Source organism: Bos indicus, chromosome 10, assembly GCF_029378745.1.
Source record: "Bos indicus isolate NIAB-ARS_2022 breed Sahiwal x Tharparkar chromosome 10, NIAB-ARS_B.indTharparkar_mat_pri_1.0, whole genome shotgun sequence".
Lineage (NCBI taxonomy): Eukaryota > Metazoa > Chordata > Mammalia > Artiodactyla > Bovidae > Bos > Bos indicus.
In genome coordinates this window covers 60,113,229-60,136,575 of record NC_091769.1, presented here as the reverse complement: position 1 = coordinate 60,136,575, position 23,347 = coordinate 60,113,229, and the positions used below count along the sequence as shown (strand labels likewise).

The window sequence follows — 23,347 nt, the reverse complement described above, 5'->3', positions numbered from 1 at the left end:
ATGTTTTCCTTTTAAAGCTCACAGACATAGGTGATGGGAGCTTCTCTGGTGGCTCATACAGTAAAGAATCTGCCTGCAATGCAGGAGAGCTGGGTTTGATCCCTGGGTTGGGAAAATCCCCTGCAGAAAGAAATGCTACCCACACCAGTATTTCTGCCTGGAGAATCCCATGGACAGAGGAGCCTGATGGGCTATAGTCCATAGGGTCTCAAAGTTGGACACGACTGAGCAACTAACACTACAACAAACCTAGATGACAGCAACCAGTTTTCACATGGCCTGATCATTCCTAACCAACCAGACTGCTAAAGTTAATAGACCTTGCTTGAAAAAACAAAACAAACAAAAGCCTGAAAGGAATGAGAGACTCTAAGGGCTCAGGTTGCTTTTCCAAACCCATCTACCTTTCCCCAGAATCACTGAAATATTGCTGCCAAAACACGCCAACTGGGACACACACTGGCTTCTTCCCAGACATCTACTGCTAACTGTGAGTGTGCCGGCAGAAGGATTTGGATGAGGCTAAAAAATCCATACAAAGTCACTTTTTATATGAACAGGAATAGCTAAGTCCTCATTTGCTCCTATTATAGCATATCACAGATATTCAAAAGTAAGTGAAAACTGATTTCAACTGGCCCAAGTTATTTAGACAACTCCATTGTGGAAGAGGAGACTTTTTCTAAACTCTAAGAATTCAACATCTTTTTTTGTTGACCAATAATTAACATTCCCAAATTTTACAGAACCTTGAACTAGGCATCACCAGCAAAACCTAAATAAAATAATGGGTCCATAGCAACCGTTAAAGCTTATTCCAGATTCAAGACTCAATTTCTCCAGCTTCAAACTTGCCCATTTAAAAAAAAAAAAAAAAAAATGTGCTTTGGGCAAAAACAACAAGATACACAGTTCCTGCCAACAGGAATATAAAAAACAGGCTCATTTGATCATTTTTATTGTTGCAAGCAAAGACTGACATTGAAGCAAATATAGCCTTGAACATGCTGGCTGGCTCCTCCCTGGCCCCAAGGCTCATCCATTTCTGGCCTGACACCACGGGTGTGGTTCTAGACAGGAACAGGCAGTAAGGCCAAGGGGCTATGCCTCAGTTTTTGGAGGCCCAGCACCAATTCAGTCATTCTGGAAGAGTATGAGCCCAGTGGTTTAAGTACATACTAAATACAGGGCATAGTGAAAATAAAGTAGCATGAACAAAGCCAAGCTACTTTTTTTAATCTTTAGAAGTGCTCAGCTTCCCTCTTTTAGTCCTGTTAGCACAAAACACAAACTTCCCAATGTCTTTTCTTCCTCTTTCCGAAAGGGGTAAACAGGTTCCTTTTAATGGAGCACTGTATTCACTTCCGTATCCCCATAACCTATCATACTACCTACGTAATAGGAACTTAATAAATATTTGTTGGAGAGATGGATGGAAAGATGATTTCAAGAGAGAGATGGGAAGGTGATGTGGGTATCTGAGTAGATCTAAGATGAATGAAAGAAGTGGTGGTATATTTCCACGGTAACAATGATAAAGGGGATTGGAAGACCTAATGGTCTAACCACAGTGGGCCACTTAAGTTGGCCTAACTCTGAAGGGATACAAATAGATCTGAGAACACTGAAAATAAACTGGCAACTTCAAGCACATTAGAAGCAAGCAAAAATATATCCCTGCCATAAAGCACAATAAGGATTAGAGAAAAACTGTAGGACCCTGCTTCCCTTTGCTAACTGAGTCATAGAGTAAGTGGCAGGCAACAGTTTGACAATGGATGAGAAAACAGTTTAGAAAAAAGAGCATTGCTTCTCACATAGTTATTCACGGAACACGTGTACAGAGAACAAAATCATCTTTAATGAGCAATAAAACAACTGGGGGAAAAATCATGTCAATTATGAAGTATAAATATAATGAAACTAGTCAGTCACAGTTGTTTGCTTCTCTGAAAAAAATAGATGTGAAAGCAGATAGCAGTTCATCCAGTTTGCAATCACACAGAAATACTCGAGGCTCGTACCAAACAAAATCTACAAGATTTCACTCTGAGCCCTCTTGGCATTCTAAATTTAGTCAGCTGCATTGTGAGTTAATTAACAACCTACTATCATTCTCAAACTAAAGTGTTCCACTGTAGAGTGGAAATCTATAGTTTATCATGAAAATGGAACTCAGTGTCCCATATTTCAAGATTTTCCCAGAGTACCTGACTTTATTTCTTTATGGATATTATTACTGTTAGCAATGCTTCTTGATTATCTGCACTGCAACTCTTCTAGAAGACAATTAGCTATTGAATTAAACATTGTTGCTGTTCAAGAGTGCTCTAGCCAAGTGCTTATTAGAGTTTAGAAGACTGCCCTCTACTGTTGCCCTGATGATTGTGATAAATATTTTTTTCTTAGAAAAATGTCACCTTCCCATTTTCTAAAACCTCATTACTCTTCAACCGTAAGCCTCAGCTACCCATCATCATCACCATAATGGCCACATCAACACCAGCAGTAAAGAAAAAAGTTATTTTCTTCACAAGGCTTCTGTGTCTCACACAGTCACATCAGCTCTGCTACTGAGCTGTGCTTCTATCCAGGTGAATGAGAAACTGATCTGGCAAGTTTAAAAAGTCACAAGATTCTAACAAAGACTTTCTGTGTGTTTGGATTTTTTTTAACCAAAAAGAGATGCTTGTTTTTCTGTGTTTTAATTACACACATGCTCTTCTTTAGAAAGGACCACAAAAATACACAAAGATTCCTTAAATAAAGAGTCAACCTTTCCCTGCTTCACAACTCAGTATTAACAGTCATACAAAATATGTAAACTTGTCATTGTTGCAAAAAAACAGATCTTAGTCCAGTAACAATATGCAAAAGATTCTTAAACACATTTGGACAATTTACATCCGGGGCTTTCCCCAAGGCATAAGACTGACCAGTTTACAAATGTATAATTGAAACTATTTCCAGTTATTTATAAAAACTTGTCAATTCCTGAAAGACTTCAAAATGAAAAATCAAGATCCACTCTATTTTTATACTTTTTATAATATTAGGCCAAGTTATATATCATTTTTTATACAATTCAACAGACTACATATCAATTTTTCTGATGTTTGAAATGTATAAAAATATTTATATGAGAACTTTTCAAATAAATGGATTTACCTACCAAAACCCAACTCCGTCGTGCGTGTACTGGTTTCTATGTTTGGCCAACTCTTTTATAAACTCTTGTCAGGGATCCTGACATTCAAGATCACTGAGAACTTTGCTACTTTTAAAAAACATGGTGATGTCATCTGGGTCCTGGATGGACTCGATCTCCAGAATTTAATTTTGTACTTTCAGGTTTAAAGTATTCTTCAATTAAAATCTTACCCTGATCAGGAGCTAAGCAGTCTTGCTGATTCCCCTGACTCTCCAATGATGACTTTTTGTTTGCAATTTAGAGCCTCTCATTTAAGGCTTTGGAGAAGAAAATGGCAACCCACTCCAGTACTCTTGCCTGGAAAAGTCCATGGACTGAGGAGCCTGGTAGGCTACAGTCCATGGGATCGCAAAGAGTCGGACACGACTGAGCGACTTCACTTCACTTCATGTAAGGCTTTGCCAGTAGTCCTAGGTTCATATTCTACTTCTTCCACTTAGTTTACCATGTGACCTTGGGGAACTTATTCAATTTATCTGGGTCTCTGTTTCCTTGCCCATAAATTGGAAGTAATAGTAATCTCTTCCTCCTGGGGCTGTAAGGATTTAATAAAATAAAATGTGCAATGACTTAGCATGGTGCCTGGTACATAGTGACTACTTGTTCATGTGTCAACATCATGGGTAGGCCTGAGGATGAGTCCTTGTTCAAATCTGTCTTCTCCCCAGGGCTATAAGTGCTATGAAGGCAAGGCCTGGATCTGACTTGTTAACCACTGTATCTCAGGGCTTAGCAAATGCCTTGGCTTTGTGTGAAATATACATTTAGTAAGTAAAGGAACAGGTGGCCGAGTGAATGGATAAAAGAAAAAAAAAGCAAGAAAGAAAGCTCATGCCATGCCTTAAGAGGCCACCAACAAGTTACTGTCCTTAGGTTTAAGAGCAAAAGTGGGGAGGCAGGGAGACTTACAAGAGACATCCTAAGGCCCTACCCACCTCAGTTTTGATGCTTGCTGTTGTCCCCAGTTTGGAGTTCCCAATGGGGACTTCTTGGGTTCAGTTCAGTTCAGTTCAGTCACTCAGTCGTGTCCGACTCCTTGCGACCCCATGAATCGCAGCACACCAGGCCTCCCTGTCCATCACCAACTCCCGGAGTTCACTCAGACTCGTGTCCATCGAGTCAGTGATGCCATCCAGCCATCTCATACTCTGTCGTCCCCGTCTCCTCCTGCCCCTAATCCCTCCCAGCATTAGAGTCTTTTCCAATGAGTCAACGGAAACTCAGGTATTCAGCTACTTAGAAGATATGATATGTCCTTTTGATACAGGACTGGAACTGTAGTTCGGTGCTAAAGATAGTAGTATGACACAAATGGCAGGAAGTGAAGAAGAACTAAAGACCTCTTGATGAAAGTGAAAGAGAGTGAAAAAGTTGGCTTAAAGCTCAACATTCAGAAAACTAAGATCATGGCATCCGGTCCCATCACGTCATGGCAAATAGATGGAGAAACAGTGGAAACAGTGGCTGACTTTATTTTTCTGAGCTCCAAAATCACTGCAGATGGTGACTGCAGCCATGAAATTAAAAGACGCTTACTCCTTGGAAGGAAAGTTATGACCAAACTAGACAGCATATTAAAAAGCAGAGACATTCCTTTGTCAATAAAGGTCCATCTAGTAAAGGCTACGGTTTTTCCAGTGGTCATGTATGGATGTGAGAGTTGGGCTATAAAGAAAGCTGAGTGCTGAAGAATTGATGCTTTTGAACTGTGGTGTTGGAGAAGACTCTTGAGAGTCCCTTGGACTCCAAGGAGATCCAACCAGTCCATCCTAAAGGAGATCATTGGATGTTCTCCTGGATGTTCATTGGAAGGACTGATGTTGAAGCTGAAACTCCAATACTTTGGCCACCTGATGCGAAGAGCTGCCTCATTGAAAAAGACCCTGATGCTGGGAAAGATTGAGGGCAGGAGGAGAAAGGGGACGACAGAGGATGAGATGGCTGGATGGTATCACCGATTCAATGGACATGGGTTTGGGTGGACTCCGGGAGTTGGTGATGGACAGGGAGTCCTGGCGTGCTGCGGTTCATGGGGTCACAAAGAGTCAGACACAACTGAGCGACTGAAATGAACTGAACTGAACTGACACAAATCTCAGGAGAAAAAATACATGGTAACTAGAAGCAAAACCAAGACCTTACTCAGATTTGCCCAGACGTCACAAGCTAAAAGATACACACAGCAAAGACAGAAAGGGCATGCCTCACACATCTTCTCATCTATTAGACCTTGCCATAGCTAGGCAGGGCACTTTCAAATGTACAAAATGCTGACATCATACTTCTAATTTAAGCTAAAGGATACAGTGTGTGCTGTGTGCTCAGTAGTTCAGTCCTCTTTAACTCTTTTATGACCCTATGGACTGTAACCCACCAGGAAAGAATACTGGAATGGTTGCCATTTCCTCCTCCAGGGGATACTTCTGACCCAGGGATCAAACTCATGTCTCCTGCATCTCCTGCATCAGCAGGTGGATTCTTAACCACTTAACCATCTGGGAAACCTAAGGGATGCAATATCTGGTTTTACTTCTCATGACTGAAAGAGATTTTTTTTAGCCCCGAGAGGAAAACTTGAAATCTATTGATATCCCATTATGACAAAGGTTAAGAGAGGAGACCTAAAAGAGGGGATAGAAAAAGAATGGAGAAGTATCTAAAGAATCTTGATAGTACATGTGAAGATATGTTGTACTTCTACATACTTTGTATTGCAACTTGTCCTTAGAGGTGCTTAATGATAAACTTGATGTGATGTGTCATGCATGCTCAGTTGTGTCCAACCCTTTGTGACTCCATGAACTGTAGCCTGCCAGGCTCCTCTGTCCGTGGAATTTTCCAGGCAAGAATACTAGAGTGGGTAGCCATTTCCTCCTCCAGGGGATCTTCCTGACCCAGGGACTGAATCCACATCTGCTGTGTCTTTTGCACTGGAAGGGAGATTCTTTACCACTATGCCACCATAAACTTAATAAACTAATAATACAAAGAAAGTGATGAAAATAGAAAATATTTTAAAATAATAGAGAAAAAGAGAATTCAGATAGAGGAGATAAGTAAACTATTAAAAACAAAAAGTTGAAAGAGAAAGATGCAAAGAGAATAGTTAGAAATAATGCAAAAAGGGAGGAAATAAAAACGATGCCTAGAGTCATGAGAGAAATGCGTGTATATAGTAGAAGTACTGGTGTGTGAACGTGTATGTCACAGAGGTAGGGAAAGAATGAAATTAAAATTAAGGCTTAAAAAGAAGGAAATGAAAGAAAAGTTGAAGGCTATAAGAAAGTAAAAGCAATTGCGGGAAAGATTTGGGGTTTGTTAACTGTTCCAACTCTTTCAAAGACTTTTCCACATATTGCATCGCTCGTCTTTAAATTTGTCTGCTAAGAGGGGGGATTAATTTTTATATTCTATCGAATTTATTTCCCCTTAATCCCTCTATTCATTTTTCAGATGTTTTCTTGGAAATAGGAAATCATATTTTAATATGACTAAACCCATAGAACATCCTATTGCCTTGAATGTTATGGTAGATTGAAATTCAACCCAAGATTTAAGAATAAAAAGTAAATTTAGCAGAGATCTGATATTTAGCCCAGAAGTGTACCTGCCTCATAAATTTGGCATTACATGTTCTCTGAAAAGTGATCACAGTTTATGTATAAATGAGAGACAATAGAGGTCTGTGTTGCCTTTATTGGCAAAAACTATTATATATTAGAGGTTTTGTGAATCACCTATGCTATTTGAAGCAAATGCAGACCACAACTATTAAGTAATAATTATGAATACACTTTTAAAGTAAATTTTATTAAGTATTAATAAAGACTTTATCTGTATATATATACATCCACATACACACACACACACACACACACACACAGAGACAAGTCCTTTAACCTCTCTGGACTTGTTATCCCATCTGTGATAAAAGAATTATTTTAGGTGAAGAAGTATTTTCTGCTTTAGCCCAAGCAGCACCACTTGTATTAGTTTAAATTTCGGACTTCTGTGTTCAACTCTGTTTTGTTTGGAGGAAAGATTCTGCGGAAAGTCATTATAAAACCACCACAGCAGATGGTCCCTTTCCCAGCCACTGCCCTCCGAGAGAAGGGGCCCCAGCACTCTTGCTTTGTCTTGCAAGTTCCCATCAGGAAGCCTCCTCTTCACCTATCATTTCATACTCCACCCTCTGTCCCTTACCTTAGGCCCCTCCTTTGCTCTCCCATGTCTTTTTGGGGCCTGAGGCTGATCCTGTCCCCCACTCTCTGGCACCTGTGACCATTTATTCATGCATTCATCAAGGATTTGTTGAGCAATCACTCTGTGCCATGCTTTGTTCCAGGGACTTGGCATCTATCAGTGACCAAAACAGAGATCCCTGTTCGGCTCACACTGCAGCAGGTAGAGATAGATAATAACTAATAAGCAGAAAATAAGCACTTTGTAGAGTATGCCAGATGGTGATAAGTGCTATGAGAAAAAAGAAGAAGTCAAGCAGGCCAGGGAGGATGGAGAGGGGTATGAGAAGTCATATTGAGATGGCAGATTCTTGGCCCCATTCCTGCAGTTCCAAGTAAGAAATCTACCTAATCCAGTATGTCCCTTTATACACGATCCTGGAATTGACCTCTGGTCATGGGGTGTGGTAGAGACAGCATTCAACTCAACTCCATACTCATTTCCTCTCTTGCAGTTAGGTCAGGCCCATGTGACTCGTGTTGGCCAATGAAACATGAGAGGAAGAGCAGTTAAAAGTTAGCTTGTCTCTTTCACCTCATCCTTACTCTAATGTGCTCACCTTAAGGCCCATTAGTCTAGGCATCAAAGCTACAAGATGAAGAAGCCCATCCAACCTGCATCAGATGCGACATGAGGAAGAAATAAATTTCTACTGTATATGCCACTATGATTTCAGGGTTGTTTGTATCTAAATCACAGCACGGGCTATCTGTGCCAGTATCTATGAAAGAAAATAAGCTGGCAATTATAACATAATTTTCTGCTTTTTAACAGTAAAGTAAGCAAGAAGTCATGAATTTTTACCTCCTTATAGATTAACAGTGGTGTAAAGGTACACTTCTGCCAGGAAAGAAATGAGTAAATTACATTTAGGTTGCACTTTTAGGACTCTATGAATATTCCGTGACGTGTTTTAAGGAAGTATTTTGATTCATGAACACAATTTACTTTTTTGGATTCACATAACAGTAAAATTTCATTGAAAAAAATTACTTAGTAGAAAATGTGTAATTTATTTTAATCTAATCAAAATATTTCTTGGGCCATTCAGTTTCCTGGCTATTCCCCTGACTTAAATCTCAAACTGGAGGAATATTTTTTTTCTGTAAACATTTGTTACAATGGCACTCATTTAAGAAAGATTAAAATATTAACAGTATCCAGATGGAGTCTATAAGCAAATGCAAACCCCAAGCAATAGGAGCTCTAAGTTGTGCCCTAAGAAACTTTAAAATGTAAAGCTGCCTGTGCTCTAACTCACAGGATCTTGCTTGTCCATATTTTCCTTTAGTAGACTCCAAAGAAAACATTTAGAAAGATAGCCTCAAACTCATGAATATGGGTTAATAAATAAAACAAATCTGTATGGAAATATTGATATCCAAGTCCAGATACATAGGTGTACAAAGCAAGAGACCATTGAGGGATGGCCAGGAAGACCCCAAAGATTCTCCAACCACCTATCAGGATGCCCGAAGTCCTACCATTAATTATTTTTCCTTTGACTAGAAGAATTTTGCTACTCTGTGACAGCTTTGATAGAAAAGAACAAGACACAGATGGAGTAGAATAGGCAGGGGAGACCATGCTGAGGAGCGTGGGACTGGGTTGAATGATGTGAAGATGGTGAAAACAAAACCCTGGTCTAAAATACAAGGCGATAGTTGACAACTGATTAATAAATTATAATGTTCTTCTTGAACACCTACTATCTTTATGATATTATACCAGGCACTCTGAAAGACAGACATATATGAGGCAGAGTTACTGTCTTCATCAAGTCTGTAGTCTGGGGTTTGGTCTTTGTTATGGAGCCAGAGAACTCATGGCTAGTTAGAGCTAGTGTGGCCTGTTACTCATCCTCAGCAAGTCTGTATGAGGCTCCAGGGAGACCCAGGTCAGGCAAATGAAGGGTATTATAGGACCAGAGGGAACGAGGTCTAGAGAAGAGAAAACAAGGATGAAAGGAACAATGAACTGATACAGCCATTCTCCCCTTGTTAAACACTTTTACCCTTGAGCATGAGAGGAGATCACAGGCTTTGATGCTTGGAGAATTTTATGTCCTTCCACCAAATAAAAAGAAACATAAACTGAATTTCATATAATTATTTTGTTACATGGCTTTGTTACAAAAGCTTTTGGGTTTTGAGGTCTTTCTTTTTCAGTTTTAAACACTTACCATCAAACTTTGCAAGTCTGCTGATATCTGCTCCGAGTTCTGAGGTAACTGAGAGCGCGTGGCGCACTTTAAGGTTTGTTTCCCTGTGAAATTAATTGACATGACATGAACTTTTAAATGAAATAGCCCAACAGTATCTTACACAAAGCCATCAGGGGCATTTCCTCAATTTTAGCACATGCAAAATCCAACACAAGATATTCAAGAAACTCCCTCTGAATGTCATTCACACCTCCCACACTATCTCGGCAAAGTGGACAAGTCTTTGCAGACTCCTAAGAGTTAGCATTTCATCCACGGCACATCTCTGTAACAACAGTGATCTGTTTGGCTATTTAGAAAAACAGAGGATGTATTAATAATAAGTATGGTTGCATTCGAACATTCTTAGTATCATGCATGAGTTACAAAACACATTAGGAATGGGAACACAGTTGCCAGTTAAAGGAGGTCAGTATCACTCCAGAATCTGGTATCTATGCAGAAGTTTTACTGGTAAGAATGGTCATGGCAAATTTCACAGTAGCTGAAATTCAAATGGGAAAAGGAATACAGCTTTCTTTTTCTTGAAGAATCAAGCCAAGAATCCCATACACCTAGAATCATAAAACTATACAGGAACTAAGTAGATCACAAGGAGCTGGTCATCTTCTTCCAAGCAAGACCATGTATACATTGGACAGATGGCTGTCTGGTATTCATGAGATGACCATCAGTGAAGATTCTATGGCCATCATTCAAGTCTCCTGTTTAAGGAGTTCGTCATGTCAGTTTCCTCACTGAGTTCAACCAAATTCTTTTCTACCATAGCTTAAGAGCATCTGTCAGAGTTCAGTCTTTATGGAAATGTTTAGTAGTGGGTTCAGTAGTAGTGGGTCAACAAATATCGATTGAATACATACCATAGTCACCCATGAAACTCAATGCAGCCCTGAAGGTTACTGTCCTCTTGAGGAAAACAAGTGGTAGGTAAAAAAGCAAATATCACCTTTTGGAAGTGCATACCAAACCATGAAAAACTGAATTTAGAGAACTGAGCAGATACCTGCAACTTCATTAATCTAAACTTCTCCATGATTAAGCTTCACAATGATGTTATGGCAATGAGAACTGAATCCAAGGAATGCCCATTAGTCAAACAGCTTACTGCAGAAAACATTAAGCTGAATGTATAATTGAAATAACTTTATTCAAAAGTCATTTAGATCTTACTGATCTAAATCTACAAATTCTAGGAGGCAGAGATGAGTATAGACAGTCAAAAATAACTTCATAATTGAGGCAGAAACTGAGTTGGGCTTGATGGAAAAGAGTGAGACAGTGGTGTTGAGATTAAAGGACAAATGTTTGTCCTTTAAATGACTTTTCAAATAATTTAAACAATCACACCAACTGGACTAGACAGCTCTCATTCCTCAGCCCTATTCCATATATGCTGTCACTCACCAAAGTTCATCATCATGTTAATTTATTTCCTCAGGATTCTAATATCTCACTTCTATATTCAGACATGGAAACTAAAGAGGAAGAATAATCACACACAGGCCTCACTGATAAAAATTTTTTTTTCAAAACTCCTGATTTTTTTTCTCAAATAATATTTTTTAATCTGTAGATTTTATGTTTCATATTTTAAATTCAATTCCCACATTGTAAAGTTTGTGTACAGTTTGTCCTGAAGCTTTGTGTTTGGCTGCACCTGCATAAGCTGCTACAAATAGAATAAAGAATCTCATAGCCTGTGTCTATCAAAAAAAAAACAAACTACAAATGACAATATAAAATAACACATGCATAAAGGATCTGAATAGACACTTCACTAAAGAAGAAATACAGTGATAAATAAAAAAAAAAATTCACTGCCATTTCTCACTAGGGAAATGCAAATTAAAACCATAATGAGATACTACTACTTGCCTACTATCTAAATAATACTACTACTACATGCCTACTATCTGAACTATCTGAAATTTAAAAGATCGATCATACCAGGATAGAGAGTCACTGAAAATCTCATATACTAATAGTGACATCTAAAATGGTACAGTCACTTTGGTCAATATCTTGATAAATTTCAAAATGATTTTCAACATAAGAAACAATACAGAAAGATCCTTTCTACCTTTTAGTCAATTTCTCCTATGGTACCATCTCACGAAACTGTATCACAATACCACAACCAGGATACTGACATTAACAGTCAAGATATGGAACACTTTTATCAACACAAGGATTCCTCTGGGCTCCATTTACGGACATACACCTTCTCTGCCTCCTCCAACCCATCTTAAACTCCTGGCAATTCCTAATCTGTTATACATTTTTCTAATTTTATAGAAATGTTATATAAATGAAATAATATAGTATGTGACCTTCTGATATTTACTTTTTTCACTCAGTATGATTCTGTGAAGATTCATTCAGGTTACTGCATATATCAATAGTTCATTCCTCTTTGTTGCTCAGTAATATTCCACAATATGGATATACCACAGTTTGTTCAACCATTTACCTGGTGACAGACATTTAAGTTGTTTCTAGTTGGAGATATTACAAATAAAGTGCCCTAAACATTTGTATACAAATTTTTGTGTAAGCATAAGTCATTTCTCTGAGATAAATGCCAGGTAATGAAACTGCTGGATACAGGAGCTACATGCTTAGAAACTGCCACACTGTTTTCCAGAGTGATTGTAGCATTTATATTCTCATCAGCAATGTGTGAGTGGTTTGGTTTCTCAACGTTCTTGCCAGCATTTGGAGTTCTCACTAGTTTTTATTTTGGTTATTCTGATAGGATAAGTGGGAAGTGATACATCATTGTTGTTTTAACTTTAATATCCCAATGGCTAAAGTTGTTGAGCATCTTTTCATGTACTTATTTGCCATTTGTAAGTTATCTTTGGTGAACTGTCCTTTAATATCATTTGCCAATTTTCTAATTGGATTTTTTTTACTGTGGAGTTTTTAATATTTTTCATATATTCAAGATACAAGTCCTTTGTCAGATATATAGGTTGCAAGTATTTTATCCTAGTCTGTAACTTTTATTTTCATACTCTTAACAGAGTCTTTTGCACAGGAAAAAAAGAATTTTAACATGACCAAGTCCAGTTTGTCAAATTTTCCTTTTATGCATTATGCTTTTTGGAGCAAATCTAAGAGCTCTTTGACTAGCCTCAAATCTTCAAAACTTTCTACTATGTTTTTTCGAAAGTTTTTATAGTTTTATGTTTTATATTTGAATTGTTTCCTTAACAATTATAGGACTACTCAAACTGTTTCATACTGGATGAGTTCTGACCGTTTTTCAATGAAGTAGTCCATTTACTCTTGGTTGTTAATGTGTATAGAGTTATACACAGTATCTCCATATCTTTTTGATGACTTCAGGATCTATTATAATACTCCCTGGTTCATTCATGATATTGTTAACTTGTATCTTTTTTTTTTCTCCTTTCCCAGTCTTCTTAAAATTTGTCTATTTTACTGATGTTTTCAAAGAACTAGCTCTTTGTTTATTTTTCTGTATTCTTTCTCTATTTTCAGATTCATTGATTTTTTTTCTCTTTGCTCTTTCCTTCTACTTGCTTTGGTTTATTTTGCTATTTTCTAGGTTATGAATGGAAGATTTGATAATTGGTTTGAGGCTTTTTTACTCTTCAAGTATATACACGCATAGCTATAAATTTTCCTCTTAGCACTATTCTAGCTTCTGCCAAACCAAGGGTAGGATCACATAGGCTGATCTCTATTTGGATACCTCAGTACAGCAATGATTTAGAAGGCAGTGGTTAAAACCATGGGCTCTTTTGTCAGACTGCCAGGTTTGAGTCCTGGTTTCATTCATTAGAAGTCTGGGACAAATTCTTTAGTCACCCCAAGCTTTCGTTTCCTTGCCTATACAATAGGGCTTATAGTACCTATGTCAGGATTAAATGATAGAATCCATCTCAAGTACACACTTTAAAATGTAAGTGTTCAATAAATGTTTTTATGTCAGACAGACTAACTGAATCCATTGAAATGAAATTACTATATGGTCTAATAACTAAATTCCAAATTAGCATCTATGTCAAAACTGCATTCTACTTCATTTCTCTCTCTACATCCTCACTTGACCCAGTTCCAAAAGTTGCCTTATAAAGTAACACCAGTTCTTCTTTCTTCAAGAGATCTTGATTGCCATTCCTCTCATTTTCCTTAGAAAAGCACTTGAAAACAAATAAACAAAGAGACCCTTCCAGGGAATCTCAGTGAAGAATCCCTATGTAAACTATATATTACTCACATATATAGTTAGCTCATTGTTTCTGAAATAAATTCAAGAAAAAAGACAGAGTTTTCCCAAGATCTGCAAAGTAACTAGCAAATGGACTAAATGGGACTCCCCTGATGGTCCAGTGGCTAAGACTTCACCTTCCAATGCAGAGGGTGCAGATTCAATCCCTGGTCAGGGGCTAAGATCCCACGTGCCTCACAACCAAAACACCAACACATAAAACAGAAGCAGTATTGTAATAAATTCAATAAAAACTTTGAAAATGGTTCACATCAAAAAAACATTTTTAATGGACTTTGCAATTTAACAGTCTTATTTCTTCCAAGAATATAAAATGAAGGGTATTTTTTTTAGATTTTTTGATTGAGGTATAGTTGATTTACAGTGTTTCAGGTGTACAGCAAAGTCATTCAATATACACATATATTCTTTTTCAGATTCTTTTCCATTATAGGTTATTATATTTAATGTAGTTCCCTGTATTATACAGTAGATTCTTGCTGTTTATCTGTTTTATATATAGCAGTGTATGTATCTGTTAATCTCAGATCCCTAATTTACCACTTTGGTAATCGTTAAGTGTGTCTATATCTGCTTTGAACTAAGTTCCTTTGTATCAATTTATCAATTTAGATTCCACATTTAAGTGATACATGACATTTGTCTTTCTCTGAGTTACTTCACTCAGTATGACAATCTCAAGGTCCATCCGTGTTGCTGCAAATGGCATTATTTCATTCTTTTTAATGATTAATATTCCATGGTATGCGCGTGCATGCGCGCGCGCACACACACACACACACATTGCATCTAAGATTAAGGTTTAAGATTTAAGTTAGGTCTTGTTTCTAAAGCTATTGCTCTTAAATACATTGAAAACCAATCTAAACAATTATTTGAATTGTAATAACTTACCCATCAAGCTCAGCAGTTTCAATATAACAGAGACCATGTGGCTCACTACTTGATAGGAGAAGGAGATCAGCCTATTTTGAAAAACCATGATAAAGAATATTTGAGGGGGGAAGATTGGTTGAATGCCTTCAACACTGTATCACCCCTCCATTACTAATGAGTCAGCAGAGTCTTAGAAAAAAAGTGAGACATGAAGTCTGGCTCTACCTCTCTGACATATGCCCTGAATCAAAACCACCCTCTGCTTCCTTGTTCCTGCTTTGCACTCTCTTGGCCATCAGAACATAAGCAAGGGCAGGATATAGCATATAAATTAACAACCACTTTATTTTTTAATAGAAATATATAAAGTTTTTATATATTCCCATATAAAATTTATATCTTTTATAGAAACATATAAAATTCCATTTTCTTGCTTTGATAATTGCTCATGAAAAACATAAAATGTAATCCAATAAGTAAGATAATTGGAAATACTTATATGCACACACTTTAATTCTTCAGTTATCAGTTAAGAGCAGAGGGCAGGCAAAGAAATGGTGAAAGACAAAAGTGAATGAGCAGGAGAAAACTGAAAACAATAAAAAAAAAATGAGAGGCAAGGAAAGAGAAAAGGATTAAAGGAAAAACAAACTTGAAAAGATAAACAGGATGACAGGAAGGTTCAAGAGGGAGGGGACATATGTGTACCTATGGCTAATTCATGTTGATGTATGGCAGAAATCAAACCAATACTGTAAAGCAACCATCCTTCAATTAAAAATAAATAATTTTTTTAAAGATAAACAACAAAAAAAAGAAAAAGATGGTGGTGTATAAGAAAAGGGAAAGAGAAGAAAAGCAGGGGTTAAGCAAGAGGGCTGGATAGAATAGAAAACATGGTAAAAACAGAAAACATTCAGAGATGAAGACAGAGATAAATTATTCTCTTGGTGCTTTGGAAATGACTGATCATGATTCAGTTTTAGAATTCTGGTAGCTTTCTACATTGGGAAATTGTTTCTTTGAAATTTCAAAATTAATTTTAAAATAAAAGTTTTTATGAAATTCTTAAGGATTTGAATATCTATAAAGAACTGACTAAAATTATAGCAATTTATTTTGACATATTAGCCTAACAATTTTCTACCTCTAAATGTATGACTGGCATTCCAAAACTGCAAATTTTTCTTACCTTTGGTTTTTAAATACTAGAAATATCCCATTATCAAAGCCTGGAGGTTAAATTTAGAATCAAACTACTCATTTCATTCTCTCAAGTGTTTAAATTTTCAACTCAAAAATAGGCCAGGCGTAGCTGCATGTATGGGGGAATAGTTTTGTCTAAGTCATAACAAAACAGAACTGAAAAAAAAAAAAAAAAATCGGTGACAAACCCCTAACAAAATAAACAGGTTTGTACTATCAAGGTTCTTCAACTCTGAATGAAAAAGTCACAGACGTCTGTCAAGGCAGAAATTATTTACTTTCTGACTTCTCACAACATGACCAAAGCAAACTCACTCTGAAGAGGACATGTGAAGAGTATATGCCAGTTATAAGCCAACATTTTTAAAGTAAAAAAGTGTTATGAAAATGAACCTTGATTTTATTTCTCACATTTACATTACAATGAATAAAGGCATAAGGCACAACAGCAGTAGAGCTTCACACTCTTTGGCTTATGGTTCTCCTCCCTGAGTTTAACAGGATCATTTTAAACAAAAGCCAGAATTCTCTAATTGCTACCATCTGTGACTGAAAAATAGTTATGAAGTTTAGAGAAAGATAACCATTTGTACCTACGGTTGCTTTTCTTCAAAATTCTGCCTAGTAAGAACTATCCAATGTTACTGCGTAATTTTGAGCTCAGCTGCCTTAACACATATTTTCAGCAAATAAGGAGAGAGACTGTTGGCCACAGTGGCTCAGAACATGTGACTGAGGCACCACTGCCACCTGGTGACTGGATTATCTCCTGAGCAGCGACTCAACCTCCTAGAAGCAGAAAGTGTTAACCTCACAGGCTCTGGGCTAACTCTTACTGCTTTTTCTATACCCTGGGAAGCTGGGACTTGTATCTTCCCTTCATCTACCTTCCCTGCCTCCTCCTGTCACCTCCAGTGTCAACTTTTTCTATGTCCTCTGAACCTTCCTCCCGTTTTCCCACTCCCTAATCCCTGCCCTGCCTCCCCTCACTCTTCCTCTGTTCTCCCAGCCCAACTGCTGAGTTTGGGTATTTCCTTTTGCTAACTTCTCTCTTCAAGTTTTGTTCATTCATTGTAGCTGAAGAGCATGTGTGAACGAGCAGTGGCCAGCTGAGTCGCCATCATGCCGCCCTGCTTCCACACGCACTAGGTAGCCCTTTTGGAAAGGAAGGGCAGGAGAGCTGTAGGAACAGCCTTGTTAGTACTGGATTGCCCTCTGCTCTTTGGAGCAGGGAGTGGGGCAACACATGGGTGGTCTTAGGGTCCAACAAGCCCCAGTACTGTCAGTCTCAGGTCAGTCCTCCTTAAGCTGATCCCTTCAGTCTCTCTCAGGGACCCAATTCCTAGACGATCCAGAAACTTGTGTTTGAGTTGGAGGTGTTTATAATACCAATAGCCAAAATTTGGTGAGTTCTTACTATGTGTCTGGCACTATTCTATATAGCCTAGCCTTAATGCAGTATTTTATTTAACTCAAAGAAATCCTAAATGTATATCTTGGTGCTATCTCTACTTTACAGATGAGTAAACTGAGGCCCAAAGAGGTTCAGTAACTTGTTTGAGGCCACAGAGTAAGTAGGGCACTAGGGTGTGAATCTAGGCAATTCAAAGCCTATACTGCCAGGAGTACTAAATTGAGTGAAAACTTCTTTCCTTCAAGGATTTTATAGTTTAGTAAAGACAGAATATGATAAGGGTTCTAAGTATCTTATTAACAAAGTGCTATGGGAGGAATGCAAGTGAGAAAGGGGTATATCTGACTGGTAGCTAAGGAAGGGCTTCATGGAAGATTCCAGATGGAATGGAGGGCAGGTCCCTGTAGGCAGAGGTGTTAGCAGGAATGAAGCACAATAACAGAAACTGTGATTACTGGAACTCACAGTGGGACACGCAGCAGTTAATTCCAACCATACCCATCTTCCTTAGACTCTTATTTGTACTGGGTTGGCCAAAAAGTTAGTTTAGGTTTCCAAGTGACGTTATGGAAAAGCTCGAACAAACTTTTTGGCCAACGCAGTATTTTCTTCTGTCAATTACTGGTTCCTTTTCCCTGTGCTTTCCCAGGAAAGACTCAACTATATCTCTCAAGAATTGAGGACTGTTTTTAACACAGTGTCTCTTCACCCACCTTCCAAAGGTAACAAAAAGCCCAAGGAGCAGCTTCACGGAGAACTGAAACAAATATACCAGCCAGAGGACTCTTGAAAAGAATCTGCAGAACATCTGTAAGTTCTAAGAGCCAATGACACTAGACTCCTAGATTTATTAGGCATAATTAATGTTCGTTGAATTAAAGAGCCAATGAAGCTAAACCTCAAGCAATTATATAACATCTAAAAGCTGTGCAGCTAAGGGCTAACAAAACATTCACATAATTGTATCACTTTATTCTCTCAATAGTCTCTTTGGGGGATAATGTTGTTCCTACTGTGTGGATAAGAAACCTGGGAAGGTCATTTCCAGTCTGACAAGCACTGCTGCTGCTGCTGCTAAGTCGCTTCAGTCGTGTCTGACTCTGTGCGACCCCATAGACGGCAGCCCACCAGGCTCCGCCATCCCTGGGATTCTCCAGGCAAGAACACTGGAGTGGGTTGCCATTTCCTTCTCCAACGTGTGAAAGTGAAAAGTGAAAGTGAAGTCACTGAGTCGTGTCCAACTCTCAGCGCACACATGGACTGCAGCCTACCAGGCTCCTCCGTCCATGGGATTTTCCAGGCAAGACTACCTGAGTGGGGTGCCATTGCCTTCTCTGTGACAAGCACTAGATGAACTAAATTAACTCACGCAATGCCCATAGCAAGTCATGGTGAATCTAATAGAGGAACCCAAGGCTCTAAGAGCTTTAAAGCCACACCCATGACCATATGGAGCTTAAAGGGCAAAGCTAGAACTAGAACTCAGAACTCTGATCCCAAAATGCACAATCTTTCTTCTGGTTGGCTACAGAATGACTGGAATACAACTATAAATAAAACAGCATTTTGCTTTGCTAGTGTTCAAAATCAAAACTACAATGGTGAAAGAATATTGGGATTTGATTTGTAACCAAATGGAAAGATGAATTTGTAGAATTAACTGAAACATCATATTTGGATCTCCCTTAATTTTTTTAAGCCATTCTCAAACACGGAATTCTTCTTTATCATCTACAAAATTATCTCTTCTTTTATTCTTTTATAGTCCAAAAATAAAAATCCAAAATGGCTCATGTGGTATGAATAACTTATGGAAAAATATGTTGATATGGACAAAAATCAGAATTAAGTCATAAAAATGAAAATGTGTACGATTACAGTTAATATTTTTCTTTAAAATTTAAGTTTCAGATCCATTGTTCAGATCCAAATGTTCAAATGTATGTTGAACATTTCACATTTTTTTTTAAAGAGGAAGATTTATTTCAGCAATTAGAGTAAAACAAGTAACTCTGAAGTTATAAAAGTTAAAATAACTGAAAAGGCAATTCAACCACAAAATGGCCTCCCTAAAAGGATACCCTTTAAAAGGTGCTGAAAAACACTGGATGAGATGCCCTGATGATGGGTACAGAGAGAGACAAAGCCTGTCCATGGTCAGGACTGGAGTTTACATCAAACTAGTCCTTTCATTTCTTAAGGTGAAATTTTCAGTTTCTGTAGCAGAAGAATGCCTTTGTTCTAAAGCAAAAATTTACCATTGTAAACATCTAAAACACAAAGGCCATTCTGTGGAGGGGATGGAAGGGGAGCTTTTTCCAAATAAGCTAAACGACTAAATGTGAAATTCAAATATGCTCATGTCCAGGAAAAGGTTTATTTCTACCACCAGATAAGAAAAGCAAAACATAAATTTATATTAAAAATAAAAAAATAAAAGATGCTTAAAAAAAAAAAAGAAAGAAAAGCAAAGCAAAATAGGAAAATAGCACTGCAGTCAATTAAAGGAGGAAGGTAGGCATGGTTCCCAGGGACCAGGGTCTACCAGTATCGGGAACTCTGCAGTGTGGTTTTCTCACACCGTTTACTTGGTTCATCTAATGCAAGTCAGTCTCATTGTGATAACTGAATTATGCTGTCCATTTTTTCTTGGTCCTAAAATAAAAATAGGAGCTCTGGAAATTCAGTCCAGAAGTGTTTTAGATTTCTTAAGGTAAAGGGCAGTAAGGATTTCTTATCTGGAATACAGAGGTGAGTAACTCTTAACAGGCCAGCTAACTGGTCATCTCAGACAAGCTCCTTTCCTTGCTTAAAGTGACTTAAGTCAAGTTAGAAATTCTAAGTTTGACAGTTAGAGGCTATGCATTAGAATTGGGAGCAGCACTTCTAGCATCCAAGCCTAGAGGCTCTGACTCTGGAAGCCCAGGCTTAAGGTAATTAGGACAGGTCTAATGGAGGTAGGAGCTGCATATGGTAGTGGTAAAGAGTGGGGTTAAAACCCAGATGGAATTTAACTCCTAACCTTCCTATTGACAAGCTATCTGATGGCACTGCACCTCTATTTTCTTATCTGTAAATGGGAACAATAATAGTACATAAACTGCTGTCATTCGGCTAATGTGAGGATTAAATGAGTTAAGCTGTATAAAGAGCTTGTAATATTATCTGATATGTGGCATGTAGTCAATAAAGGCTAGCTATGGTTTTTCATGATCTTCATGATCTGGTTTCCCAGGCTCTACCTCGGTGCAGTAACTCAGAAGTGAGTCTCTTTAGCGACCTGTGATTGTTGCTCACCACATGTAAGCTCTCTGATAGCCTCTAACACCTGATGCCAGGGAGTAGGAAGGTATATTAGCACTTCTAAGTGATTATAGCAGTTCACACATAGAAACATTTATTTGTCCCTGAAAACAGCTTCATAGGTGCTGAGTAGCTGCACATGGAAAACTTTTTAACAAAGTGACCTAATCAAGAGGCACTTCAGTGTTCTGGCATTTGGAGGACCCCCTCACTTATCCAAAGACTAAAGACACAGAGCTATTAAGTGTAGGAGTCAGACAGACATGACTGGAAATTAGGAAAATATCATCTGCTACTGACCAAGCAGTTGGAGACCAGGCTTTAGGTCTGTGGGCTGAGTGGGCTTGCTAATACTTCGCTCCGGATAGACAGATTATCCAGCCATAGATGAAGCTCTCTGGAAGATAGAAATTACCCAGACCCTCCCATCACCCCCACCATGGGGATTTACTCCTATAAAATGAATGCTGTGACCAAGCAGGGCAGAATGTTCTCTCTGTACATAGACAGAGCCTGAAGAGAAAGGGAAGGAAGGAGGTGCCAGGTCATGCACACCTGTTACTGCCCCACACTTGACAATCAGAGAAGTCACTCCTGGGAAAGAGGGGAGCAAGCAAGGGGGTGCAAGATGCTCTGTTATTTTGTTGCTGTCCCTCCAAGTGAAAGCAAGAACAACAGGACCCAGGGAAGGGCTGGGAATAAATAAGCGTTTCCGCCCCATCACATGACCACAATGAAAAGGCTACATCTGCACTGTCCAATAAGAAAGCCACAAGTCACATGTGGCTATTTAAATCTAAATTAATTAAAATTAAATAGAATTTAACTTTTAGTTCCTCAGTTGCATAACCACATTACCAGGATTCCATATCCACAAGGTGCTTCTGACTGTTCTATATTTGGACAGCACATAAAACATCTTCTTCACTGCAGAAAGTGCTACTGGATAGTGTTGGGACACATGGATCACGAACTTCATGGGAACTCATCTAAATGTGGATTCATTTTAAACCAATGCTAACGATGTGTTTGTGGAAATGTGTTTGTGGAACTGGTTTCCTGCCATGTGATGCGTGCACTTATACTTGACTCCATGTTTCATTCCACAGAAACGTTTGCAATAACAAGCAGCATGTATACTGTAACACAGAAAATACAACTAAATTAAAAACAAAGACCAAGGAAAGTGCAAGTTAGAATATTAAGGCTTTAGAAGGCAAGTTGGAACACAGATACACTATGGGGTCAGAGAAATAAGCACTTCTCTACTTAAAGTGTGAACTTTTTTTTTTCTTTTTTTGACTTTTAAACAATAGAAATTTATCTCTGATAGTTCCAGAGGCTGGGAATTCCAAGATCAAGACACTCACTGCAGGATGTCCTCAACCAGTGACAGCCATCTTCCTTCTGTGTCCCCATGTAGCAGAAAGGATGAGGGAATTCTACGTTGTCTCCTCTCTAAGTGTGCTAATCCTACTTTTTTTACTTTATTTATTTTTAATTGAAGAATCATTGCTTTACAGTATTGTGTTGGTTTTTGCCAAACAACATGAATCAGCCATAGGTATAGATGTGTCCCCTCCCTCTTGAACCTCCCCGCCACCTCCCTCCTCATCCCACTCCTCTAGATTGTTACAGAGCCCCTGTTTGACTTCCTTGAGTCATACAGCAAATTCCCGTGAACTTTTTTTGAATGTCCTGTTCACTGACTAGTTGCCTTAGCATGGGTTGCTCTCAAGAATCACTATACACAGAAAATGACTTAATGAAAGAAAACTGCTTCTGAAAGTGACTATTTAAGAGTCTCAACTGAGTAGTTCTTATAAATAGATCTTGGAGCCGTTTATTTTATCCTGTGGGAAAATGTCTCAGATTTAATGAAGAACACAACTTGATAAATAAAATGGTATTAACACAAAAATTTTCCTCACTAATCTAATATACATTTGACATAAAGACTATATAGAATTTTTAATCCTGTTCTGAATAGCTTTTATATATATCCTTGCATTTAATATGACCTATAGTTAGTCACATATTTTAGTCTGAATTGACCCCTTGAATTTTATTAAGAGAACTGTAACCCAGGAATTTTGAAAACATAAATTATAGTGCATTTGAAAGACAAAGTAAAACCTCAAAAATAGCATTTAGTGAGAACATTCAGTCAACATTTTCTGATTGTGATTACTCAGGAGAGAGCATTCATTTTCTTCTTTCTCTAGCTAGTCTTTTCTCCTAAAATCCTGCAAATTAACAGCATTAATTCCATTGTTAAGGGACAGTATTCCAACTACGCAGGAATGAACTATTTTTAAAGTATTCTGGAGCATTTTAAAAGCTGTTATTTACATCAAACGATTTTAAATCTTTTTATCTATTAGGTTAAAAGACCCGAAAGAAAAAAATAAAAATAAAAAAATTTTTTAAAATTTAAAAAAATAAATAAAAGACCCGAAAGAAAATAACAAGGTGACAATCACTCAGCCTTGTCTGAATTATGTTATTGAAAGTAATTAATCAATATGTCCTTAAAAGTATCTTATAATTGAGACATTACAATAATGCTTCTTGGTATTCCCTCCTTAGTTATGCTAAATTAGTACAGAT

General features: G+C 37.9%; 1 protein-coding gene across 6 annotated transcripts in view; it reads right to left on the bottom strand.

The window, feature by feature from the left end:
- Positions 1-23,347, bottom strand: part of ATP8B4 (ATPase phospholipid transporting 8B4 (putative)) — a 342,310-nt gene that overhangs the window by 121,912 nt on the left and 197,051 nt on the right. For all 6 annotated transcript variants that reach the window (XM_070797570.1, XM_070797568.1, XM_070797567.1 and 3 more), the window contains 2 exons: positions 14,833-14,903; positions 9,636-9,718 (listed from right to left, as the gene is read on the bottom strand). In XM_070797570.1, the coding sequence (XP_070653671.1) occupies positions 9,636-9,718; positions 14,833-14,903 (154 nt within the window). The remainder of the gene's footprint in view (positions 1-9,635; positions 9,719-14,832; positions 14,904-23,347) is intronic.